At 42.8% G+C, this 27,162-nt stretch overlaps 1 protein-coding gene across 1 annotated transcript in view; it reads left to right on the plus strand.

Moving 5' to 3' along the window:
- URB1 (URB1 ribosome biogenesis 1 homolog (S. cerevisiae)) overlaps positions 1-26,802 on the plus strand; it is a gene marked incomplete at its 5' end in the record, with an annotated part of 51,776 nt that extends 24,974 nt beyond the window's left edge. The window contains 22 exons of the mRNA XM_010183217.1: positions 138-308; positions 1,571-1,767; positions 2,337-2,561; positions 3,133-3,312; positions 4,237-5,092; positions 6,303-6,504; positions 6,715-6,892; positions 8,075-8,133; positions 8,868-9,058; positions 10,828-10,938; positions 11,032-11,095; positions 12,646-12,817; positions 13,375-13,477; positions 18,261-18,421; positions 18,776-18,887; positions 19,850-19,956; positions 20,498-20,641; positions 21,394-21,503; positions 22,627-22,803; positions 23,701-23,942; positions 25,371-25,973; positions 26,597-26,802. Of these exons, the coding sequence (XP_010181519.1) occupies positions 138-308; positions 1,571-1,767; positions 2,337-2,561; positions 3,133-3,312; positions 4,237-5,092; positions 6,303-6,504; positions 6,715-6,892; positions 8,075-8,133; positions 8,868-9,058; positions 10,828-10,938; positions 11,032-11,095; positions 12,646-12,817; positions 13,375-13,477; positions 18,261-18,421; positions 18,776-18,887; positions 19,850-19,956; positions 20,498-20,641; positions 21,394-21,503; positions 22,627-22,803; positions 23,701-23,942; positions 25,371-25,973; positions 26,597-26,802 (4,571 nt within the window). The remainder of the gene's footprint in view (positions 1-137; positions 309-1,570; positions 1,768-2,336; positions 2,562-3,132; positions 3,313-4,236; positions 5,093-6,302; positions 6,505-6,714; positions 6,893-8,074; positions 8,134-8,867; positions 9,059-10,827; positions 10,939-11,031; positions 11,096-12,645; positions 12,818-13,374; positions 13,478-18,260; positions 18,422-18,775; positions 18,888-19,849; positions 19,957-20,497; positions 20,642-21,393; positions 21,504-22,626; positions 22,804-23,700; positions 23,943-25,370; positions 25,974-26,596) is intronic.
- Between the last annotated feature and the right edge of the window lie 360 nt (positions 26,803-27,162).

Consider the following 27,162-nt stretch of genomic DNA (forward strand, 5'->3'; position numbering starts at 1 on the left):
GACAAATGTGTCTTTCATCCTTTTTTCTGCCTTGGGAATTCAGAAGCTGCCTTGTATTCCTGGAGTGTTGGATTCTGCCTCTGTTGTTTTCTAGTTAGTCTGAATCCTCTGCTTACATTTTTTTCTTCTCCTAATAGATGTCCTGGATATGGTGGATGTCCTAATTGAGGGAAGTGACGGCTTAGATGAAGAAATTGGGTTCACTTTAAATGAAGACATGATTATCCAAACATTTCCATTCAGTGCTGTTGTCCCTGCTGCGTTAGAAGCCAGGAATACGCTGTTGCTTCAGACTGAAAATGGAACGGGTACAGACTTTTCTGTTTCTGTGTGTTGTCTATGCTAGTGGAGTAGAAGTGGGATCATTCTTACCCACTGAGCTCCTTGAGATGCTTTATTATCTTTGTTGCAAGCAGAAGGAGATGTAGATCCATGGTGTTCCCTGCTCAAGAGAAATATTAAAGCTCATGAGGTACTTCTGTCCATTTTTCCTGACCCTGAAGAGGCTTGCTCTTGGTTTCTGGAGTAGGGAAAATAAATGGTAATGCAGACATTCCATAAATTGCTAATTTACTGTAGGGAGCTCCTACTGTGGGAAAACTTGCCCAGGTTAGAAAAAGAGAGCCCACCTTTCCCCTGTGAGATGCAGGGAGGTGGAGGAGGAGAATTACCCCAGGCTCTGAGCACAGTATAGAGGGGACTGAGGACCAGTGCAGAGACTCTGTCCCCACATGAACAGTCTTGGCCTGGAAGTAGTTGTGCTGCTCTTACAGTGTGTTTTAAGCACAGAGTATGTAGATTGTGAAAGGAAGGGGGCTTCAGTGGCTGTAGGTAGCTCTTCCACTGAGACCAGTCAGCAGGGGAGAGAGGACTGGACTGCTGAATAGAAAATGGATGTGTTTCCCAAATAAAAATTAATCAGAGATTAAGCTCCAGGGATGAATGTTGCAAAGTTTTGCCACCTCATTGAGGAAAGGATTTGGTGGAGTGAGGAATCATAGGAGCAGCAATTGGTTTCAGAGCAGGATGTGCCAACTCCACAGCTCCTCTCTATGTTCTGTGTAGATTTGACTGTTGAGTAGCACCTGGAGTGGTACTGAAAGTCCCAGTTCTGAAAGAATATCCTTCATATTTAACCAGTGCTTGTTAACCTGAGTGTGTTCCTCCCAATACAAATCAATTCTCCTCTTAGGTGATGCTTGGCTGGGATTCTTACCCATCATAGTACAGACAAGTTTAACACAACACAGTAAAGGCAGAGTTAGTTTTACACTTCTCTGGAAGGAAACAGGCCAACCTGAGCATGTATCTTAAAGTGGGGTGATTATTTCCTTCAGCAAGGACTACTGAAGAGTCCTTGGACTATGGAGGATTTTTCCAAGTACCTCAGTGGGTCAGAATCACTTGTCTAGCTTACCACAAACACCTTTTAATTGTATTGGGTACTTTTCTAAATGATGCTATATGGCCTGTTGCCCAGGCCTTAAGGAAAGTGGGTTGCCCTTGTATCTGTGCTCATGCAGATTGCTTCCGTCAACAGAAGCTTTATGTTGTATTTTTGCTTTTCTAGGAGCACACATCATAGAGTATCTTACTGCTGTTTTCACTGACCTCCTGCACTCTCAGAGAGAACCCCTTGCCCTCTGCTTGATGTTCCAGCTCTATGATAAAGACCTGCAGTCTCTCAAAGTTTCCAAATATCCTCAGCTCTACCAGTTTAACCAGTACTATAAACTCTGGATACCCCAGCAATCTCAGGAACCTGTGGTATGGAATAACTGAAGTCACTTGAACGCTTCAGCCAGTATTACTAGAAAGCCTCACGGTGTATAAAGGTTACATTTCCATCAGGAAGTGTCATTACATTAAGCTAATTCTGTATTGCTTGATCACATCGGGACACAAATTTTCCCAAGGGCTTTTTTCTGATGACACAAGAAGACTGTGCTGCTGGTGGGAAATGAAGCCAGGGCTCAAGGGTTGTACACAATCACCCAGACTACAGCTCCTCATCAGGCACAGTGTAACATAATGTGTGATGTGGCCCGAGGAGACGGCTTAGAGTGGTTGGAGTTCACTGAGGTATGGGTTGGGAATTCATGGACCAGCTGTGCTAGGGGTTGCTCTCTTTTTCTGTTAGCCCATCAGTGGCCATGTGCAGATTCATCATGGGACACCTCTGACGAGCTCTGTGGTAGCAGGACTGTACACATGCTCCTGGAGCTTCAGTCCTGGTTTCAGCACACAACTCATTTCAAAACAGAGGTAGCTAAAGAAGCTTTTGATTCATACTGATCTTTATTTTTATGTGTTGTTTTTTTTTCCATTTTAAACAGTTCAAAAATTGCAAAGAGGTGTGCAAAGAAACTGCTGTGGCTCTGGATTCTGTATTTACCACTTTGCTAAAGAAAGCCTATGAGAGAGATAGCAATACCTTACTGGAAGACGATATCCAGGCAAAACTGAGAGACTTGGCTTCCCAGCTCCCACCTGAACAGCTTTTGTTAGGAGTAAAGCATGTGTTGCTGTACCTGAAATCCACAGTGGAGAACTTTGGCAGTGTAAGAGCAATATTGTGGTGATATTGCCGGTTTGTTTGTTTTGTTTTAGTACAGCAAGTACAAATGACTTGGCTGTTTAAACTTAAGGGTCTAGTTCAGTAGATTTTTCATGTATTCAGCTCTCACTGAGGCTATAGAGCACCAGACAAACCTGCACCTAATTTGTAAAAAAAAAAAAGGTCTATCCTTCTAATTGTTGAGGAGTCTTGGATTTACTTTACATGAGTTATGTTGCTGATCTGCGTGAAAGGCAAATAAACTCCAGATTTTAATCCAGCTCCTGGGTCTCCATAAGAAGCCTCTCTGGAAAGTGAAATTCATGGGCCTGTGTTACACTAAAAGTCACAGTATTGATGAAAATCTATAAATACTTATTTGAGGCTTTTCTTAGTATTCTGTTCCTACAAGAGCAGAGTGATTCCTTCCCGCAGAAAAGGTTGTAATGTAGTTAATTGCAATTAGTTGCAATTGTAGTAATTGTAATTAGTTAATTGCTGTTTCTGTTGAATAATTATCCTTCTGCTCCCATCCTTCTCTTTTCTCAACTTCCAAAGTGTTTGTATTTTCACAGCTCAGTAAAACTTTTGGTCCTCATCTTGTTGACCTCTATATGGACCTGCTGAGCAGCTGCTTGTGCCGGGGAAATCAGATAGAGCTGGATAATCAGCAGAAACGAGAAGAGCATCAGACTGAATCAGATCTCTTTATGGATGAGGAATCTCTGATTACACAGGAGTCTTCAAATGACAAGGTACCAAATCCCTTGATACACAGGCCAGAAACTCACCTGTTGGGAAACTTTGATTTGATTTATTCTCTAGGGAAATAGTCATAAGTTTTCCTGAACCATTAATTAAAGCAAATGATCTTAAATGTGAACAATTTTTGAGCACAGATTATCTTGATATATTTTCACTGATCACTAAAACTTGGAACTGGCTAAATGTGACAGAGAACAGGGGATCTAGCAGAGATCAGACTTTGTGAATGCTGTGACTTGATAATAGTTATAAGGATTTCTGAGATTTCAGTTAGGATTAAAGTGAATAGGATTTTACTGCTTTGTAGAAGCGTTACTGTAGCTTTTGCCAGGTCCTCAGAATACACTTGTGTATTTCACAGAGTTGTATTGAATGGAAACAGGTTGATGCAGAGATGCTGTAAAGGTCTAGGAGCACGACTTACGAACTTTGAGCATCTGGTCCAGCAGTTATGAAAGTACTGTCTGGAGATGTGACCAAGCTGCATCACCCAGAGCCTTACCCCTGAGCTGGAATATAGTCAAGAGAGATCCTGACAGAGATCACTCACCTGTGTAAAACCTGGTTATGAAAATTACGTGCTTGGAGGAGTGAGTTGTTGCCTCTCTTTCATCTGTTCTGTGGATTTGTGGAGGTTAGAATGGAACTGTATTGCCAAATTTCAGAACATACGGTTTTCCCCTGGAAATGTGCTTAGACGTGTGGAGAATGTTGAGTGAAGGCATGCCTCCCCCATCATAAATGTTGGAAGAATGGTATTTATGTGCTTGTAATTTGTTAATATGTTTATCCTTTGACCAGTTAATAGACAATGATAAACATGCTCTGGAAAATAGGCAGATGAATGCTTTCCTCCCTCCCCCCTCAGACCATAATTATCCATTCAGTGATGTTGTTACAACCATTTGTTACAGACACTAGAAGATACGGTCATGTTGATTTTCAGACATCCTACGCTGGAGAGTTGGTTTCTGGCTTTAGAACAACGTTCTCTTCCTCAGCACAGTTTAAACCCTGTCACTGTGAAGCTCCTGTCGGCTCACCTCAATTCCGGTGTGCTCCAGCTGTTGAAAACGGGTGCCCCGATGTTGCAGAGCATGGATCACAAGAATGTGTTATCAAAGTATTTTGAAGCTATCACAAAAAGTGTCCTGAAAGAGCTGCAGGCTGTGGGGAAAGACAGAATCCAGGTTTCTCCCAAGAAGTCTTACCAGCTGGAGGCTCTGGAGCAGCTGCACATATACATGGCTGCAGCTCAGCTGAAGGAGATCACTTTAACCATGCTGCGACTTCCTGAGATGAGCTTGACTACTCAAAAATCTGAAAAATCCCCTAAAAAAAAGAAACAGTTAAGCTTCTATGGACAGATTTTGGTGCAGCTCCTCACAGAGAGCTACCAAAGGCAGCCCCAACAAGGAGAACTACTGCTATCCACAGAGCACATTAAGGCTTTGGGGATATTGATGTTAGCATCAGCCAGCACAGATTTGGAGAAGGTTTTCCTTCAAGCTCTCCAAGGCGAGCCAGTCCTTGCACACGCAGTCAGTGTAGAGGTGCACGTTCACTGCCTTAACCAGAGGTCAGAAACCTCCCTTTCCATTGTGAGGATACTGATAAAACACTGCAGGACTCACCTGCTGCAGTTTGAGCTGTGGTGTCTGAGCAGTGCCACGGCAAAGTATCTCAGGGAAAACAAGGAGCGCTTTCTTCCGCTCATCAATGTGTATCTGCAGTGCAGAGACCAATTTGATTTCACCCGCCCATCCGCAGGTAAAGCCACAACTGATCCCTCTTTGTGATGTGAGAGGCCAGATTCCCAGTGTGGGCTCTGCTGCCCCTTGAAGTCTTGGATCCTGCAATGTGTAGAGGTGATAAAATTTCTGTGCCTAACTTGTTTATGATTCTAAGTACCTCTGCAGCATAAAAGGTAAAGGACTGTAGTGAAGGTTGGCTGTTAGACTGAAGCAAAGTACTCTTACGGTTGCTGTTGCCCAGTTTTCTCTTTGGAAGCCCTTATTTAATACTTAGTGCATGTGAAAATATGTCTTCATGCTTATCTCGGTTTAGTATAGGAGACAGAAACTTTTTCTTAGGCATAGACAGAACACTCTCTGGTGAGTGCAATGCCATAGCCATATGGTTTTGCAGAATGTAAGCTTTCACTTTTACAAGTGTAAGAGTCCAAAATTTTCTTCTAAAATAAATCTCTACATATAGCTTCCTACAGTAATGCCTTCCTAAGCTGCCACTCCAAAACTTTCCAAACCAACAGCAGCATTAAATTGACAAGAGCATTAAATTTTCTACCACCAAAACCGTGAGTTAGGATTCAGGTTGACGGAACAGGATCACTTTGATTTCATTTCTCCTATTGCATAGAAATGTGAATAGCAGCAAAAGCAGGCTGACTGTAGCTGTTGGTGGAGAAGGCTGGCTCTATCTAGGAGAAGTTCAAGTAGTGAAAAGACCTTGTCAGCACACAGAAAAGTAGAGGATGGCTTAAAAAAACTAAGCCTGTTTCTAGCACCTAAGGCACACCGATGGTTTCGTGCTTGAAACTGCTGTCTGACTGACTTTATATGGTATTTGTTAGCTCTCTGTTGATGTGAGAGAAAATTTCGTTTGAGCCCAGGGTCAGAGAACTGGTAAGGTTTCATCTTCCTGAGACGCAAGGACAAGGTTTCTTACCAGGAAGTTGACCCTCTTCTGAAGGTCTGCATTGTTTGCTCATGTGTAATGGTTTCCGCGGTGTAGCAAGTGGCTGGCTGGTAGCTATGCTAAATACTTCCTAATAGTGCTATGGAGCAATGCAGAGTGCACTTCTGTTGCAGAGTAGCAGCTGCTGTAGTGTGATTTCCTAGGAACTTAAGTAATCTGGCACTTGATTAGAAAAGCAATTTGGGATTTTTGTAATTATAAGTCTGTTGTTGCTTAACACACTTAGATGGTGAAACCTGTGTCCCTTGTTCTCTCCCCACAGTCGCCTCAGCTGTTATTCCTGTCCTGAGGAAAGCTCTGTGGAAGGAGCTCTGCAGTGCATTTCAGGACACAGAAGCATCCTGTGAGACCACTGTGAAGCTGCAAGTCCTTTCAAAGTTGTTGCCATCTTCAGGAAGCAAAGGACTGCGAAAGCTGATCGACCAGCTTCCTGCTGCTCTTGAGAAAGCAGAAAATCATGAGAGGTAAGGAAATCCAGTTGCCCTGTTCAAGGATTAGGTTTATCCTATAAAGCGTTGTGATAGATATGCATGAATGCCAATATCTGAACAATAATACCATCTTCTCTGCAGAGAACCTGACATATCAAAGCTTTGACAGCAAGAGATCTTTAGAATATACAAAAATAATGTTAGAACGTTAAAAACTAAATGAATACCAATATCTTTCTGCAGTTGGACAGTGGCAGATGCCATATCTAGAGTGCTTGAAAACTCTGAAGAGCTGCATTCCTGGAGGAGACGCCTGTTATCAGCCTGCGTGAAGGGGTTAATTGTCATGTACAACGGCAGTAAAGATGAAAGCAAGGAAGAAGTAGAGAGATCCATGCTGCTGAGGCTAGAAGAATTACTGGTGAGACCTCTTTTTATCTGCATTGCCAGAATGTGACTGTGTGTGTATGTGTTACTGTGCTCTTATATCTTGGGTAAATATAGACGAGACTTTATTTTCTGGTTTATAGGTTATGGCTTCTGGGGGCTTTTCATAGCTTTTAGAATTAACTTAGCCCTGCTAATCCTTTGTAAGAAGCAGTTTTGAGTGGTTCTTGATGATGGCTTTCTGCTAAAAGTCCCCTTTGAAAATTAGCGTTTGAGGTGTTCAGAAGTTAAAGATCAAGGGTTGCCAATGGATGTTTTTATTTAAAAACAAAAAAGTGATAGACACTTCTGACAAGACCAACCTGCCATACCCTCTGAAGTCTGTGGCAGAAATCTAGTTGGTTGTAGGAATCCAGACTTTGATTATAAAGAACACAATTATAAAGTTGACCATTCCCTCTGTGCTACTGTTTCTTTTGCACTTCAGTAAGGTAGGCAGATTTGTGTAAGACATAAAAATGAAGGTCTTTGCAGGCAGTGAATGCTTCTGACCTGTTGCTGGCTTCTGGTGAGACTCCCTTTTAGTTCATGATTGACTGTACAGGATGGGAGTCTTGCAGGACCTGAGTGGCCACCTCCTAGTGTTCATCCTGATGGTGTCTGCAGGCCTGATGAGGTTAGCACCTACCATTACTGGGACTGCTGGGATGTGCAGCTGTCTGTCTTCTTAAAAGTCATTGTTGTTTATTGTGGTTTATAGCATTTCAGGGAAGATGAGTTTTTGTAAAGAACATGTACACCCAGCCACCCCTGTTTGCCACATGCAAAGGTTGGTTAGCTTAAGCACGTTGTAGGTACACAAAAACCCAGCACTTGAGTCTTGTGCTTTGACTTGCCAACTTTTTATTCCTTTCACACTCTGGGAGTGTGAGGAGTTTCAAGACTCTGGGTTTTTTGGTACCCACAAACCAGCTTGCTTTTTAATTGTATACAGCCCATATGCCACTTGCTCCCAGGACCAACAAAACAAGACTTGCAGTTTCATTTGAATCAGGAGGTAGGATTGGGGTATCCAAGAGCTTTCTTCCCTGTTGTCCTTTGAGCTTGGCTTGCATGTTGTTAGTGTGTCTGCTGAACAAAAATTGCTCGTGTTGATGATCCATAGAAGCTCTGTGTGCTAAATGGAAACATCTGTTTTCACTTACTGCATGCACAGCTCTCTGTTGAAGAAGTGGACCCAGATGACTGGAACAACTTTGTGAAGACAGGACTCAAGTAAGTGATTCTGAGATGCACTAAAGGTGCTGTAGGAGACGCAAGGAGGCCTTGTCCTACATTATACTGGAAGTACCCTGTCCCCATTGAATTCAGTCAGGTCTGACAATGCTCCTGATTTCTCAGGATGCACTTTGTCACATCCACTGACTTCACTGAAGCCTGAACCTGCACAACTGCAGGCAGATTTGGATTTTGTGCTCCAGTTAGCATAGCCAGCATAGCTAACTGGATAGCTGGACTAACTGCTGTTTAGCTGGCACAAAGAAGCTTTATGTTCATATAACTTCTTTTTATTTAAGATATTTCTTAAACACAGTTCGTATGAGAACAGGATCAGATCTTTCACCTTTAAACGTACCATTTAAATAAAATAAATAAAAAATAGTTTAGGATACTACTAGCTTCTGTGGAGGTAGAAGTGTTAATCTGAAGGGTCGCTGTCTGAAGGGCTAGTAGGCATAATTCCAGTCCTTTATTAACATCAGTGCACTTAGAAGCGTGGCTGGGTGTCGATTCTCCTTCATAATTACGATACTAGTATCGCTTAAAAAGAACTAAATCAGAACAGCGCAGGGAAAGAGGTGCATATGTTTTCATTCTTTAAATATGTGTTTAGGTTTTACTAAGTTTGTTGTCTTTGCAAAGCTCTCACTTCTTAAGCAGATTTTTTTCAACCAGAGTTCTTTGGGTTTGGCTGGCATCTGACTTTTCTGTGCTCCTTGCTTCTAAAGGTACCGCTACAGAGATGAAGCATTTTTGAAACTCCTGAACGTTGCTGTTAAGTTATTATACAAGGAAGAATCCTCTAGCCAGAGTTTAGTCAAGCTCTGCAAACTTCACATGATGGTCACGCAGCACTCTCAGTTTTTGTCAGCCATACTGAGGTCAAGAGAAGACGATGACATGAACATCCAGACAAGAGGTATTTTTTATCTTCTTTTTCGCTGTAACTGTATTTAGTAATCTTGTCTTTCTTGCATTATATTCTACCCATCCAGCAACCTATCCTCCTACGTATACTTGCAAGGCTATTAAACAATTCCAGAATACTAGCATTTAGTTGTAAATTCTACCTCTGCCTGGATCCAAATGTTGCATTTATTTTATGGCTGCCAGTTCTGAACACTTATGTTTTCTAAAACTACTGAAAAGGTGGGTTTGAGGTTTTGTGTTTGTTTGTTTTTTTAACCCTGTTGAAATCTTGAGTTGATTCTTTTGGTTTCTGTGAGGCTGTTAGTGCAAGATCACTGAAGTGCATATAAGGTTTTGTTAGAAACAAGTGTGATGTTTAAATCTATTTTACAATAGGTTGATACAGAAGATTTTAAGTTGATTTTGCAAGTTGTATCAGAAGTGTTAATTTAATAAATGTGTATTTGATATTGAAATCTTTCACAGGGATATCCTTCCATGAGTAGTATAAATTGGGTGCTAGTTCCTGTGTAGGATTGGCTTTGTTCCTTCGTCTCTGCCAACTGAAATTCTACCTGACCTTGAACCAGTCATTTAGTCTACATACACCTTGGCTTTGTCCTACCTTACAGAGCTTTGAGATTCAGTGATTGAAGGAGCTGTATAAGAAAAGGCAAGGAAATTCTCAGGGCAGCATATTGGTAACAAATTTTGTGTATATCAGTGAGCAACATGTAAACAAACTTTTAAAACAAAAAGGTTTTAAATCCCTTGAGCAATAAGCTCCTGTGAAGTCACAAAATACAGTGAAATTCAAAATAAGTAATAGATTTTGCTGCATACTGTATATGTTTTACCTTTTCAGTGTATTTCTGTAGAGCAGCAAGATGAATTCTTTGAGGCTGACTTCAGTAATTCAGAAACTTGTTGTCAGGAGGGCATTCATTCATCGGTGTCAAGACCACGTTCACAGGCTTTATGTTGTCTTGATGATCTGTTTTGTTTTGACATATGTTTCATATTCCTGTAGACACTAGGAGAAAAAGCCCATGCCTTTTCAGATGCTGGGAGTAAACAAATCTGGATTCAGGTCTTGAATCTGCCACAGATACCCTGTTTGTCTTTGAGAAACTTGACCACTTACTTGATTGTCATAACATAAAGGTGGATAATATTTTTATGCCCCAGGACAGAGTTCTGGTAGCTTGCTAATGAACTGGGTTCTGCGGTGATGACCCCTGTTTCAATGGACAGTGTAGAAGCATTTTGATAAGTTACTGCAGCTGGGGTGTCAACTTGCAAATTCTTACTGTAACTTCTTGAGTAGTTTGGAGAGGTTGCTGGGATGTCTGCCTTTATTCTGTGTAAATCCTGAGATAATTTACAATGCCTTCTTGGGAGAGGAGGGAGCTGCGGTATTGTAGGATAGGGCATAGTGCTTCTTTTTAACGAGAGAGCAAGTATGTACACATGGGACGTTTCTGCAGGGCAGTCTGCCACATTGTGGACCTCGCATCACGGCAACATTTGTGTGTCCAGCTTGGAAATACTGTTTTAACTTCTTCAAAATAAGTTGTTCCACTTGAATTGAAAGCATCGTAATCATCTTTTAGTGGAGTCAGGGAAATGGGTTTGGGTATTTATAGAGATAGATCTTGATCTAAAATGTTCAGTACTGTGTGTGCATCTATTTAGAGAGGGTATGTATGTCTGAGGGTATTTATATACGCACTATCTGACTGAGAGAGCACCAAAGCTAAAGCTGTGTGTTTGTTTCAGAGGCCTTGGTGGATATACTGCTGACAGTTGTGAAACTCAGACCTTCTGTCTGTGAGAGCAGTCACCTTGCCGTGTTGCTGGGTGCCTATGGGGCTACGCTGAGTGCTGTAGGTAAGTGGTTTGCCTGGGAAAAAGGTACTTGCCTCTAGATTGGGTTTTCATCTTCCTAGGTGACTGACTTTGGGTTTCGTCTTGGTTTTTTAGATCAGAAGATACTGCTACTGCTTCAGTTATATGAGAAGAATAATCAAAGTCTTATAAAGTCCAGGTAAGCAGACCATCTTCTTTTGTTTGACTAACTACACACAAATAAGCAGTCTCACAACTGGCATTTTTCCAGGATCTTGTTTTTAACTGAGGTAAACAGTGAGCAAGGTCAAAGCTAGATGTGAAGGTTGCTTCCCATTCTTCCTATTCATTTCCCATTCTTAATGTAATTCTTGTGTGTTGCCCAAGTTTTTGGGTGTCTGTGGGCTGGGTGAGAGACTGTCATTTCCGTAGTCCCTCACTCTCTTTAATAAGAACCCACTATAGGGATTTTGTCATAGATGGAGGTCAAAGCACAAGTTACTAGGGAAGAACTCCTTCCCCTTCTCTGTTCTCTTGGCATACAAGATTCGCTACTCAGCACAGCCCTTGCTCTTTTCAGTCATCTTAGAATCACAGAATGGTTTGGGTTGGAAGGGACCTTAAATACCATCCCGTCCAAGCCCCTGCCATGGGCAGAGACACCTCCCACCAGACCAGGTTGCTCAAAGCCCTGTCCAACCTGGCCTTGAACACTTCCAGAGAGGGGGCATCCACAGCTTCCCTGGGCAACCTGTGCCAGTGTCTCACCACCCTCACAGTAAAGAATTTCTTCCTAATATCCAGTCTAAATCTACTTTCTTCCAGTTTAAAACCATTACCCTTCATTCGATCGCTACCTGCCCCTGTAAAAAGTCTCTCCCCAGCTTTCCTGTAGGACCCCTTCAGGAACTGGAAGACTGCAATAAGGTCTTCACATCCTGTGTAGATCTTTACTGAAAGTGTTTGCAAATGGGAGGATGTTATGTGAGCAGGAGGCTGATTTCAAAGGTAGTTAGGTCCCAAAACCTTTGTAGCCTTTTTAAAGGAAGAACAATTTCATACTGTATCCTGAAATGAATTGGTAGCCAGATGCTTGCTTAGACTTTATCCCAGCACTGAAGAGTTTGGGTAAATATAGAGAACATTCAGGAAAAGTGCTGTACATGCAGCCCAGCAGAGCCCAACTTTTATGACAAGTGGGAGCCTTCACATTCTGAGTGATGAGGAGCCTGTCACCATTGCTGCTGGCAGTACCCACATAATAAAAGACAGTATCAGTAGCAGTTTAAGCACAATAGCAAAGTAAGTGGAGTCTAAGGAGCAACTTGGAGGAGCAGAGTGAGGATTTATGTTACACTGAACCACTGTGATGCTGGTTTGAAGTATCGATTGCATTTGAGACAACCCTGTCTGGCCAGGTCCTGATCACTGTCTCTTCATGCAGCTGCTGTCATACTTATCTGTATTTACAGCTTAAATCAAAAAGTGTTTTTTCTGGGAAGGTAAGTTCTGACTTGGATTAACAGGGTAGGAAGTAGTTAATGAGACACTCTCCGACTGAATTTGAAAACCTTTTGGATGGATGAAAAAGGTGTTGCCAGGGAAACAAGTTCCTAGTTTCCAGTTCCCACAGGATAATAAGTACAAGTGAAGGGAAAATTTAAGTACTAATTTATATCCTCTGTAATTGCTTTTCGCTTGGTGCTAGCAGTCTGTTGACGAATGCCTTTACTTTTTGCAATGTTTAAGAATCCTGCTGTGGGGTCCGGCTGCTGTGGAGCATCACAAGACTTGCAAGAGTTTAGGGAAGTCACTGTGGCAGCAGCCGAGCATGGAGGAGTTTCTGTGTCTGCTAGACCGAGAAAAGATGATGAGGACAATTCTTTCTTTTCCTCAGCATCGCCGTCTTCTGTTGTCACAGGTGCTCTGGTTCAGATTGCTAAATTACCCTTCTTTTGGTGTAGAAAGAGAGCCTTTCACTTCAGTAATTTCTTTCTTGCATTCATGTAATAAATACATTGCAATTTGTTTACATAAGGAGAGTAATTTAAATTCACGGCAGGGATGGAATTAATTATTTAGGAGCATTTTTCAAATTGCAATATACAGACCGCATCGTGTTGGTGGGTGTGATTGTACAGCATTGCAAAGATTGCCATGAATAAATGAGATCAGAATTTGACTTTTAAACAGTTGTTAAATTTGACTGTCCAAGGATCCACTGATAATGGGCTCTTCAGTTTCTCCTGCGGTTTGCTACCATGCTTCTGTACCTCTTTGTGCCACTCAGGGGAAATAGTTTTGGAACCCTGATAGTGAAAGAGATTGAAATACAAGCGTGTCTCACCCTGCGTTGCATAAAATTTTGCAAGTTTTAGTATCGGCTGCTTTCTAATTGGATGAGGTGGTTGGGGAAGTTTAAAACCACACTGGAAATTGTGGTGTTCCTTACAAATACTGGTTTGGACTTGGTTTCAGGAGGTACCAGAGTCACTATATAGAGATGAAACTGTCAAGAGTCTTGATGACTTCTACGATCCTTGTTTTCTGCTTCAGCTTTTTAGTGAACTGACCAGACCAGGTAAAGTGAATATTTCTTTTCGAAATTTAGTGTCATTTTACTCTGCTGCAGGAGCTGCATGGCTCCATCTGTAGCTCTGTTATTCTTGATTTAAGAGCTACAAAGAAATTTGTGCCTGGCTTTGGATAGAAGAAACATACATCATTTAGCCACCTACTGCCTTGGATTGTAACTTTCAGAATGACTTAAAAAGTAACAAGGTATAACTGACATTAAGGGTGAAGTTGTTTCCTGACCAGAGTGAATCTCTGCAGGGGTATTGATTTCTGTGAGGGACACCCTGGCTGAATTGGCTGGAGATCTGGCCTGTTGCAGGCTGTGGTCAGAGTATCAGCAAACTTCAGCCAACTCATTTTCCATCAGACAGAGATGCATAGGACCACTTTATGACATGAGTAGACCTTGCTCAGAGCTGTTGGAAAGTTTGGTGAGATCTACACGGTGCTTGAAAACTAGTTGCTTAGCCTCACTTTTCTTGTTTGACATTACCATGCTTCGCATATGCGTATCCCTGCTGTACTTCACAGGCACGCTGTCTGTCTAGAGAGCCCTTAAAGATCAAAGTGAGACAAGTAGCATAAGGCATTTCCTAACCAGCTACCTCCTTTTGTTGATGATGGTTAACCGCTGTGTAGGTACAGCTGGATTTGGCTTTCCACAACAGTAACCTCAGAAGCAATTGGCAGGTTGATAACTGTCTTTCAGTGAAATCATGCTTACGTCCTTCTTTGGTCACCTGTACCCTTACAGTACAGTACTTGTTTTGTGTGTTCTTAGCCTGTGCTTAGCTATAGTTGTAAACTACTCTGTGTAATGTTGACAACAGTAAAAATAACTGTCTTGTAGTCCTACTGAGGAAAAAAGGGTACCAGAACTATTTGGTGTTTTGCAGTAGGGAGTCATTAGACGATGCAGTCAATGCTGGGTCTTTGAGATTGTTACTGATCACAGAATATTAGGAGTTGGAAGGGACCTCGAAAGATCATCCAGTCCAACCCCCCTGCCAGAGCCGGATCACCTAGACCAGGTCACACAGGAACACGTCCAGGCAGGTTTTGAATGTCTCCAGAGAAGGAGACTCCACAACCTCTCTGGACAGCCTGGGCCAGTGCTCTGTAACCCGTACAGTAAAGTTTTTCCTCAAGTTCAGGTTGAACCTCCTATGCTCCAGCTTGCTCCCATTGCCCCTTGTCCTGTCATTGGTGATCACTGAGAAAAGCCTGGCTCCTTCCTCCTGCCACTCGCCCTTTACAAATTCATAAACATTAATGAGGTCACCCCTCAGTCTCCTCTTCTCCAAGCTAAAGAGACCCAGCTCCTTCAGCCGCTCCTCATAAGGGAGATGCTCCACTCCCTCCATCATTTTTGTGGCTCTGCGCTGGACTCTTTCAAGCAATTCCCTGTCCTTCTTGAACTGAGGGGCCCAGAACTGAACACAGTATTCTAAATGTGGTCTCACCAGGGCAGAGTAGAGGGGAAGGAGAACCTCTCTTGACCTACTCACCACACCCCTTCTGATACACCCCAGGATGCCATTGGCCTTCTTGAGTGCAAGGGCACATTGCTGGCTCAAAGAGCTGGGACAGCCAGTGTCTTTTGCACCTGGGTGTAATAGTTGGAAAAAGCACCGCTGTCACGCACCTGTCATCAGCACCCACCACCTGAAGGCCACCACTGTAACTGGTGGGAGGGATGTGGTGGCTGTTGGTCAGCCTCAGCAGTGCTACAGTCAGCCAGCGAGGGGCACCGTCTGTGTGGGAAGTGGTGGGGTTGAGGGAGCACTCACACATTGTGTTCTTGCAGGGCTGTGGAGGCAGTGGCTGTGCCAACATGGGCTGACTCTAGAACTGCAGAGAGGGAGAAATAGTTCTCTTCTCTGCTTCGTGCTGAGTGAGAGCCTGTGTCCTAAGAGGAGAATTTTTAAAGGGCCCGAGTGATTTATGAGCTCTGGTCCTGTGGTGCTCCCAAAGCGTGTTTGCTGCTCTTGGAATTCCCAGCTCCTCTTTATTTGTTTGCTCTTTGTACTGGCTGTGCCGTGCCCCGTGCACAGATGTAATGTAACTGCTGGGGTTATACGCAGAGACTTACTGCACAGTGTTTAATGCTCTCTGAGTGAAAAGTAAGTGTGGAGCTGGGCAAACAGCAAGTTCTGTCTAACTTTAGCTCTGATAAGCATCTTGCGGAAAGCTTTTTCCATCGTGGTTCTCAAGGTACTTTAAACAAACTGTATGTCAGACATAGAATTAACTTCTTTTTAAAAAAAAAAATAATAGCTTGTTATTTTATGTTAGTTGTTGAATGCACTCTCCAAGGTCAGCTGGATGGAAAATATTTCCAGTGCGTGTTTTCAGTGAAATAAAGTTTTCCAAATAAATCTTTCTGTGACCAGCATGAACTTTACTGCTGAAGTGAGGACCTTGGATTTCACTGTGTGGTGCCACCCCATAAAACTCTCCACTTTGGCTGTCTCGGTGGTGTACATTAGTAGTTCTCAAGAACTGCGCTCTGAAGGAGAGTCATGTGGTGGCTTGCTGTGAAAGGACATGCAGCACATACTGGATCCTGTGCTGAGGAGGGGTTGTTGTATAGGCCAGGGCTTTGTGTGAGATGTCCATAAGTGATCGAGAACCCTCTGCAGACAGACAAGTTTTAGCTCATCTTTGCATGTTCACTTGGGATTCAGCAGAAAGTGACCGTTTCCCACTCCCTTGCACCCTCGCATCTTGCCTGAAGAGTGGGAAGTACAGAGTTGCTTTGCCACAGGCAGGAGGTAGCAGAAGACACAGATTTAGGCATCTTTCTGGACTCTGTTTCTCTTCCTCCTGATCTGTTGTTGCTACTCCTCTCATCATTTTTACTTTGACAGTCAGATGGTGGCCTTGCCCAGTGCCTGGAAGTAGAGGAGGGTACAGCTGTATCTGTACGAGCTCTGATGATGGGAGAGGTATCCCATGCTAACAAATGAGGGAGCTTTTTGCTCACTGGGAGAATGACTGAGCTGTTTTGCATTACGCTGGTTAAACTTGATGTGCTTTGGTGAGGAGGAGTGGTGGAGGGAAGTGTACAGTAAGAGCTGGTATTGAAATAACTCGTAAAACCGCTCACTGAAAAGATCTGTTCTTGCAATTCAGTGATGCCTTTGCATTGGTCACATAGCCATGGGCTGCCTGGGGGGCAGTGCTGGGAGGTGGAGACCCTGCTGTTGCCTGGCCCATAACCAGCAGAGCTGGGTTTGAAGCTGCCAGGCATGAAATTGAAGTAGGAGTGCTGGCAGTTGAGGAGAGGATGAGAGAAAAAGCCCAGCTGCTGGTGCAGTCACATAGATAATTCTGTGATTTTTACATAAATATATATAAAATATATATTTATTTTGGTACTGTGTGGGTGGACCAAATACAGGTACTTGCCAGTAAGACTATGGCCCCTTCTTAAATAGGAATATTTGTTTCTCAGAAACTTCTTCTTGACCTTCAGTGTGAATTACAAGAAAACACGTGAATATTGTTGCTAAACTCAGAACCACAATACATTTGCACTTTAGCTTGTGATATACAACTGAGGTGCCATTGTATTCCATTACTGGTGAATGGAACAGAAATAACACAGGAGATATTCTGGAGGTTTTACATCAAGTTATTTCTAGCCATCAGTGGGTAGAAATGGCACAGGCTTTTCAAAACACAGCCTTTAAATGAGGAACTCTAAATCCTGATTGCAAAACGCTGTGGGAGATAAATGTTAGATTTGAGGGTGTGTTTTCTGTTTGGCTGCTTACTGTTCATTGCTGGATTGTTTGTGCCAGATTTTGTTTGCATCAGAAGGATGTAGGGGTACAGTTTAGTACTTTGGTTGGAACGTGCCTTACCAGCAGAGTCGCTCGTGCTTGCATGGTAACAACTGGTTATTTTATCGTGGCTAACAGCGTATTTATGTATTATTTGCCTGTCCCTTCAATTACAGAAGTTCTTTAGTGCAGATAGGCTTTTCATTGGCTATGCCAGTCTTTCACAGAATCATAGAATGGTTCAGGTTGGAAGGGACCTTAAAGCTCATCCAGTCCAACCCCCTGCCATGGGCAGGGACACCTCCCACCAGACCAGGTTGCCCAAAGCCTCATCCAACCTGGCCTTGGACACTCCCAGGGAGGGGACATCCACAACTTCCCTGGGCAACCTGTGCCAGTGTCTCACCACCTTCACAGTAAGGAAATTCTTCCTAATGTCTAGTCTAAATCCACCCTCTTCCAGTTTAAAACCATTCCCTCTCGTTCTATCACTACTCTTGTAAAAAGTCCCTCCCAGCTTTCTTGTAAGCCCCTTTCAGAAGGCTGCAATAAGGTCCCCCTGGAGCCTTCTCTTCCTCAGGCTGAACAGCCCCAACTCTCTCACCCTGTGCCTTTTTTCAGGCACAGACTTATCAAGTGCCCAAAAAATGTTTTGAGGAGGAGAATTTTCCCAGTTGTCCTACCTTGTACTTAACTTGCCTGAAACAGTGAGATACGTGATGTCTTCACAGAATTTACTCCTAACTTCGCATGGCCTAGCAGGCAGAGTTGTCTCTCTCTCACGTAAATGAGACTAAGCACATTAAAAGGTAAAGAAATCCTGTTGAGAGTGATTTGCACGATGCCTGCAGTGAAGTAGTGGTTTGTAGCAGTAGATCTAGAAACTGGTGTTTATGAATAGAAGTTTTGTTAAGGATTGTAGTGCTGTTATAAACCTTAGGACACATGAATATGATCCACTGGGTGTTTTTCTTTCTTTTTCCCCCTCTTCCCACACAGAGTGTGTAGTGCCATGTCACAAGTTTGTCGAAGTCAATGCCCTGGGTCTAACAGTAGCTGCCCTGAGCAGCTATGACTCCAACATGAGAGCAGCCGCATATTTTGTCCTGGCTTCCTTTCGTTCTCATCTGGAAGGAGCTCGCTTTCGAGAGAAGAGTCAGGTAAGACGGAGCTCGGTTGATAGCTTGCCAGGTTAGACATGTTAGATCATGGGCACTTAAGAGAGAGTTGCTGCTTTACCCATTTGTTTACATACACATGGTGAGAGAGCTAAAATAAGATTTTTATCCTCCATTCTGTTGTTTTTCTGTCACTTTGTGTTTCCTGCTGTTACAGTCAATGGGCAGAAAAGGGTGTTTTAGAAATTCTCTAGGAATTTTATTTGTACGGATGGAAATCCTGGTGGGATTGGTATTTGATTTGTGGCCTAAGAGCTTATTTGCGTATTCACGCTCTCCTGTTGTATTTGTTTGAGCTATGATTCAAGCTTTTCTCCCTGGGCTCTTGTGCTGCAGTTGCTGTATCTCTTGGATGCTGTGCAAAATGGAATCTGGCAGCCAAACCTCAGATTTACCTTCTCTTTGACCCTCTACATCGCTCGTGTGGCACAGCAGATTCTGAAGCCAGGTACTGTAACCTGCTGTGCATGGTGAACTCCTGGGGTGAGTGACTGTGTCCCTGACTGATACTGAAGATGAGAGAGCTGTGACACTGGTAGGAGCCATGAAGTATACTTTCCTGTGTTTCAAAGAAAACCTTCAATGCTTGGGCAGACCGCCTCACTGGAGAAATGGGAAGTGCCATTTTGATTTGCATACAAAACCAGTCTGATCCATCAGGGATGAAGCCACTGCCTCCCCCTAATTTTGGGGTGGTGGTGGACAGAGGACTAGATGAGTGAAACTAGATGAGTGTGCGGGTCCCATTCAGCAGATCGGAGTATGTTGGCCTCAGTGTCCTTTTGTCCCTGGATACTGAATCAGCATAAGTCATTGTTGAAAGGAGAATCATAACACTGGGGAGTAGTTCAGTTTGGAAGGCACCTCTAGCTAAACCCTCTGCCCAAAGCAGGGCCAGCTATGAAGGCAGACCACTTTGTGCAGGGCTTTATTCTAGAAAACCTCCAGACCTCTGGACTGGTCCAAGAAAGCCTCCAAGGATGGAGACTGTATAGTCTCTCTGGGCAGCCTGTTCCAGGGGACACGTCTGGTCTGTAGATTAAAAATTATGATTGCCTGACATGAAGCGTTAGGCTTGAAATGTGGAGAGATTTGCCTCTCACTTTGCTGCAGACTTCTGTTTTGTCAATGAAGTATCCTTGGATTTGCTGAAATCAGAGCCATGCTGAATGTTTATTTTCTCACCTGCTCTGTGCCCACTCTGAATGAGCTTTTAATTTGGGGGAAGACAGGAGGAGGGGTGGCCAACAGTATAATCAGCCTTAGAGCAGAAGGCCTCCTTCTGTAATCAACGTGATGTTCCGACAGCTCGTTGAAACACTGGAAAATGCAGGTTCCATTTATTTTTCTGCGTGGTTGTATATTATGAACGTTGTCCTCCTCCTCAATAACCATTGTTTCTTTTCACAGAGGAGCACATGTATCTGAAGGTAAACAGATTCCTTCTGTCACACCAGTATTTGGACCTAAGGAAAGTACCAGGATTTTTCCAGCTTTTCTACAGTTTTGATTTCGAGGTAATGTAGGAATCCCATCTTTGGCATCCACTAATTCTTCAGAAAATAATAGAAAAAAAATGTATAAAAATGCAATAAAATCTTACTTTTCCGTAGGTAATTAATTAGAGGCATCCTTTTTTTGTTTTGTGTTTGAATTAGAAGTATTATTTCTGGGTTTCTCTATTGTTTTGTTTTGGGATTTTTTTTAACACTAACACATAATGAAATTATGAGTTGTGCTGTATGTGTTCTGTAAGCACAACAAACAGAATGTTCAGCCCTAGCTAGCTTACATTTGTATTTGAGCTCAGATTATTAATCTTGAGTTCAACTGAGGTATATCAGAAACTTTAAAAGTTCCATTATCAGTGCATATTTGAGCTGCAGAGTGAATGCTCCTGATGTATATTAATTGGATAGGGATGCAAGTAGAGATGTTCAGAAAACGCTGTTAAGCAGTGGGCTGGCACTCCCAGGGAACCAGGGTTTTTGTGCTCTCATGAGCAGGCGTCATTTTGAAATGTCTGATGGTGGTATTTTTCTTATTTATTCCCTCTAGTACAAAACAGAACGTGATTGGATTCTCAGATTTCTCGGAGAAGGGTTGCGTGATAAACATTGCTACGAGCTGTATGACTACCAGAGGATTTTCCAGGTCATTCTGACCTTTTTCAACAGTCCTTTGTGTGATGAAGGCTCCCAGGTAAGAATTTAAAAAAAAAGAAAAAAGACAACCCACAAAAAACTTAAAACCACAAAAGTTTGCATGGTTTGGAGATTGTAAACAGATACAAAGCAGAAGGGAGCAGTGGGCTCTTCCCTTGCCCTCTTCAAAATCTGTTCCTTGTTGATTTTGTACATGTGTGGAGGGGGAAAATACTCGTGTCTATATCAGCATCACATCCTTGTCCTCTGAAATTGGAACTGGTCCCTGTCATCACTGAACCTCACTCGGTTTCATCAGCTGGTGGGCTGCCTCTAGCCTTATTTCTACTGCTTTGTGGAAAATACTGCCCATACCACAGCTCTTCTCATACAGTCAGGGCCTTTGCTTTTGTAGGTCTGATTATTCCCTAACCATCGTGTTACCTGCACAGTGCTTTATCAGGAAGAACATTCATATGCCGAAAGCTCTCATGTTTATAAGCATCCACCCTGAGAAATCCACTCTTAAATCTCAAATAGGTATCAAAATCCTGGAAAAAAACAGAAAATTGTGTTGCCACATTTAAACTTCTTTTAAGCATAGCGTCTGTGTGCATGAAGCCTTGAAAAGAGAATGTATTTTCTTCCCTGAGGTTGCTAAGAATGTGTGGCATTTGGTAATACATTTTGAGTTTAAGTTGATCAGATAGCAGTCAGATTGCTAATTGTATCCTTCTGAAAGATTGATAATTATTAGATCCTGACTGTGCTCTAATTTTGTGAAAGAACAAATCATAACTTTTGTTTCAGAGTCGTATTTTGGAGATATTACAAAATGCTGCCCGTGTCACCAGAGCTGCCTATGAGCTGATACAAGATCACAGCCTCTTAACCTGGATACTGCACATCTTAGAGAAAAGGTAACTAGGGAAATGCCAGTGAAATGGGAACAATTTACTCTCCACAGTAGAGTAATTATGCCACTGAGTATGAAAACAAGGGTGACAGATACGGAGATGGCCTGTCAGCAGTTGTGGCATTTGACACCTAGGGCCGTACTGGCAGAATTTGCAGAACTCTGAAGTGTTCCCTCGTGTCTCTGAAAACAAGATCAAGATGCTTTCAGGTTGTAGTAGGAGGGATGATGGGGCTTGGTAGGAGCTGATTGGTTTTGATAATGCTTTCTTGAAAAACTTAGCAAACAGAATGGCATCTTATTTTAGTGTTTGTGACTTTCATTTCAAATTCCCACAATTCACATCCTGTCATAGGACCTCCTTCACAGTAATTGGCACATAATGAATTTGAGCTGTCTATAACATTTCTTTCATGCCTTCCTGCTGCCCTTGCCTCTGCCTCACATATGTGCACACATGGCGTGGACACACACAAAATCTCTTTTGCATAGCTTCCCCTGTCAGGTGCAAGTGAGGTTTCACGATCATCTGCAGTGCAGAACAGGTGGCCTGAACAGGTTCCCAATATTGCTCCCCTGTTGTGCACCTCTCTTTGGTACCATTTGGTACATTTGCAAGTGAAAAAGCCTGGATTTGGCCTCAGACACCCAATACTTTTGTGATTGTACTTCTGAGAAGTATTCTTGCATCCTCTGTATAAAAATAAGATTGCTTTCCCAATAAGAATAACAGAGTAAATATATCTCCTGATATTGTGCTGTAAGCATTGCTCTTACTACTTAAAGGTCTTAGGAAGATAAGGACCCGAGCTGTTTTGAACAGTAACTTCTCTAAAGAAATGGTGGCAATGGTTGCAGTGTAATGGGATGCTTGGCAGAGCTGCGTAATGAAAGATACAACTCAGAAATCACAGTCTCATGCAGGGGCCGTGATGCACCGTTGTGTCTCCCCAGGAGCTTCAAGAGGGTGCACTCTCATGTCCTGACTGGATCCTGGCTGAGAGGCACCTTTTGCCATTCACAGCTCCAAAAGTGCACTAGGATATGGCTCCCTCCAGGAGATGGATCAGTTCCTGGTTAGAAATGGCCTTCCAAGTGGGTGTTTGCTTCTTTTTTTTGTTTTTCAGGTTTCTGGAAAACAAGGTGTTAAATAAAATTATTTCCTTACTCCATACCCTGTGGCTAACAAATTTAGGAGGCAAGAGAGAAAGCAAGAATCAATCCCAGGAGAACAGGAAGTTTCTTCCTATTCAGCTTGTCAATGAATTTCTCTATGTTTTGACCACATTGATCAAACACATTCGGTAAGTATTTTATTTTTTTTAATCTATTTGCATCTTATCCTCTGTGCAGTTTGAAATTTATTAAGACTGAAAGAATTTTTTGATTTCTAGTAGTTTAGTGGATTTTTTCCCCTTCAGTTTGAATGTTGAGTTGTGAATTTTGGTGAGATTTCTTTGGCAGGAAGGTTTAGCTGTTTAAATACATGGGGAGTAAAAGAACAGCCGATGCACAGTCAAGTTCTTCATCCTTAATTACTGGCCGTTTTTAAGCTACCAAGTTTTAGCCTGCAGTCAGCAATGCTGTTTTCTGCAAGGATCTTCCATGCTCTGTGAAGGTTTAGACTTCCTGTGCCTGCACCACACGTGCAAATTGTACAAGGAGAAACCATGCACGGTTCCACACAGCCGTGTTCAGAAGGGGTCAGTCCAGATCCAGAGCACCTAACCCGTCCAAGCACAGCAGCTGCCGTGGGGATAGTAGAAAGCAAATGGGTAACCAGTTCTGTTTAGGTTCATAGTAGCACCTGTAGCTGTCCCTGCAGACAAGTATTGGCACAGCCTGGAGAAGCTGTGTATTTTTCCTCAAAATTTTGTAAATTCCTGCAGAATGAAGAAGCGTAGGTAAAGCTCCAGAACTCTGGCGTTTTCCTTCTGTGCCATCTGCCTTTGCTATTCACAGTCAGGAGGGCAAAGACTATGTCTTACGGTCTGTTCTGCCAAACCCTAATGGAGCAAAGCGCTGGGGATTCAGTGGGAATGAAGCTACTTATTACTGACATCCTGAGAAACAAAAGTATATGTCCAGAAGACTGCAGGAGGAAACTGTAGGAAGAGACTGTAAGGAGAAAAAACAACGTGTGCTTCTTTTATTAATTAACATGCAGAAAAATACATGGCACTTCTGTTTTCTTTTCATAGGACTAATTTAGATCTGACCAGACTGCCTCAGTTTTTCGGCACCCTCAGTTCTGTGCTGGAGTATCGAGCCGTAGTTGTTGAGGCCTTCAAAGAAATGAGCCGGTTCACGGTGAATGACAGCGTCCTCTCCAGCAAAGAGGTCCTCCTGCTGCTGCAGAAGTGGAGCGTGGTCGAGAAGGACCTGCAGCTGCAGGAGGATGTGCAGACCCTCGCTCAGAAATACCAAGTCAAAGAATTGCTCAGTAGGTACTCAGATGTTTCGGAGAAGTAACATTGTGGAGGCTGTTACAAGCTCAGCATACAAGTGACGCAAACTTCATAGTATTCATAACTTTTTTTGGACAATGATAGAGCTTGGGGGAGAAGGAATGGAAAGGGAAAGCCACTTTTCAGGTCTTTGTTGTAGTAATTTCTAACTTGAAACACAATTCTGGAAGCTTTCAAGAAACACAGCTTTAAACAGGAAAGAGCTTTAAAATGAAACTTAGTTGCAGATCCAGTGTTGGGCTTAGAAAAAGTGTATTTGTAAATGAAATTGTAAAAAAAAGAACAATGCCTGGAGGCTTTGTGCTCAAAGATTTGAATCACTCTGAGTGTGGGTGGGGGATCTGAAAATGAAATATGAGTAAAGGCTAACAGTAAAGTAAATGAAAATGAAATAGTTAATTTTTCCTATTGTCATCAGTGTTGGCAGAAAGCAAAAATACATTTGGACTTGTATGACTTCTGTCATGGTATCTGTGATTAAAATGTACAGGGAGCTTCGTAATGGGAGGTGTTAAACAACGCTGGTTTCCTGCAAAGGCAACAACTGCTCTTGGTGCACATTAAAACTTCTATAGGTTTCTTTAAATGTTCTGTGTCAATTAAACTATTTAAAGTATTTAAGGGATACTAGAAAAGCTTTTGTTTTTCTAAAATTTTTCATGCCCTTTTAGTGTCTTTCTGAGGATTTTTAGAGTTATGATAGTGACATCTGTAACCTACATATATGTGTGATTTTAAAAAACTCAGTTGCTCCAAGCCTCAGGAGCTTCTAAAGCAGTTATAAAAATGGGTCCTTATCTGAAATTCTATTTCTGAGGTTACATTTCGAGAGTTGTCCCCACCCCCTACAGCTCCTGGGGAAAAAAATGCTGAAATGCACTTAGTTCATTTTAATTTGCAGAGTGCAACGTAATTGAAATTTCTGATGATTTTCTCAATGACTCCTTGAAAGCAAACTGCTGCAAAATGCTCTCTGTGGGGTGGTGGTGGTGGGAAAGTGCTGCTGCTGCTGGGGAGCTTGGCTGCTCTCCTTACAACAGGCAGCATCGCTACCCCAGACAGTAGCGGCTTGAGCATTTCTTGTGAGGTGGCGTAAATGTTGTGGCATTACTGGCAAAAACAGCACGTTCTGGGTCTCTGAAATGCTGCCTTGGCCTGGCTGGGCTGTGGGCCAGGGCCTGGGTGGCATTACTGCTCCCCTCAAAGTTGGGTGAGTCACTGGGAGCTGCCTGCAGCCCATTTGCTTTGAGTTGCATAGGCCCAATTAGGCTGCTAAATGAGGCCGGTGCTTATCCTTTTAGCAACTGAAACAACGCGTGATACCGTCTGTCTGGCATCATTTTGCACTTAGAAACCCCTTGGAGTATCTGATGTTTGTTTTGGTGGTGGTTTTCTTCTTACAGAAAATATTAAAGAAAAGAACAGATCTCAAGCCTCATCTCATGCGTATCACCACAGTCGGAAAAAGCAGGAGATGGAGAGAGAAGACGACATGGCTGCAGACCTGAAAGCCTCCGAGCTGCAGAAGTGCAGAGAACATCTGACTGCCATATTTGCCCACTGGGAGCCCGTTTTCCCAGCGCCGCCTACCAAACATCTAGGGGAGCCGCTCACATCTGCTGCCCTTGCAGATGAAGCTGTCAGTCTTACCTGTGCCTCCACGTCCATAGTAACTAAATGGCTCCTAAAGTCCATGGTTGAGCACAGCCTTAATACACAAAACGCTTCGTTAACCCTGCGGTGGCTGCAGAATTGCATCTTGCCGCACCCGGTGGCAGTGCAGGAGATGCTGCGGGACGAGACATCGAGGAACAACATCTTCAAGGTCTACATGCGGCTGTGGGAGGCCGGCAGGGGCACGGATGCGCTCCTTAAAGAGCTCTGCTTGTTCAGCTTGGTCATGCTGCGCCTCATGGACACTCAGGGCCTGGCCAACAGCAGCGTTCATGAACTTGTGAAAAGATTGTGCCTGTCAGCCGTGACGGAAGAGGATGCGACCGAGAAAGGTAACTCCTCTTTTCACTCATGTTACAAGGTGCAAATGGTAGAAAATAGGTAGTTTCTTCTGATTTTTAATTCATCAAAGCAGCCTGAAGTTTGCCTGCCTGTTGGTGCTCACCACAAAGTGAAAGCTGTGTCTTTGGTGGTATGGGTGCAGAGGTTGGCAGCACAGAATGGGGTCATGCCTTAGGGGGCTCTGATAGTGCAACAGTCACAGTCTCTCAAAGAAACTTTCCTTTTTGGGATTAAAATGGACTTCAGTGAGGTATAAAAAATTATAACCCTAAGGGAAAAATCCTCTGTAACAAATGAGTCCGTATGGATATGGGTTCTGGTCCACATACTGTTCAGTGCTATCATTTGACAGCAAAAGCCACAGGGCAGATTTCAGACCTTTTTATTTAAAGATGTCAGAAGGTTGTGCTAACAAGGAACTGGTTTCTTCTGCCTGTGTGGGGAGGATCATTGGCTTTATATGAGTAAACACCCTAAAAATTTTTCATCTAGGAAAAAGAGTTAGGAAACTGTTTTAAAAAGTGAGTCTGGAGGTAAAATGGTTTGGGTTTGTATTGCTATGTGGAAATAGTAGAATATATCTTCTAATTTTTCTCCAATGTTTCTTCCACAGCTGCTCGTGTATTCCTGACTTCTGTTTACATTGGGGACATATGGCTTGGAGCACAGGAGCCAGATATGTTAATGACCCATGTCAAATTGATCTGCAGTGGTACAGATGATAAATTAAGCGATGATGACTTGGAAACTCATAAACAAGGAGAAGAAACTATTATGCCTCTTTGCAAAACCCTTTACGTGGCTACACTGGGGCATTAATTCAGTGTGCTGACACTTAATCTTTAATGTTATATGCTCTGCCATCGTTGCTGTGAGCCATGAAACCCTCCTGAACTGTTCTCCATACAAATCTAACTTGTTTTGTCATAAAGATCAATATTTTATTACTGTGTGCAAACTCAGAGGGGGGAAATTGTATTCATCTTCTCTTAGTGGAACATTAAAGCCATAATTTCCCTTTTCTTGAGCAGTATGGGACACTGAATGTTATTTATATCATTTTTATTAAAGGCATTTTTAACTTTATGAAGAACCAAAAAAAGAGTGATTAGTGCATTTCCTCTGGGCTGTATTTCAGTCCCCATGTAGTTAAAATCCATCCTCTCCCCATTATAAGAT

Source organism: Mesitornis unicolor, unplaced genomic scaffold (genome assembly GCF_000695765.1).
Source record: "Mesitornis unicolor isolate BGI_N332 unplaced genomic scaffold, ASM69576v1 scaffold11684, whole genome shotgun sequence".
Classification (NCBI taxonomy): domain Eukaryota; kingdom Metazoa; phylum Chordata; class Aves; order Mesitornithiformes; family Mesitornithidae; genus Mesitornis; species Mesitornis unicolor.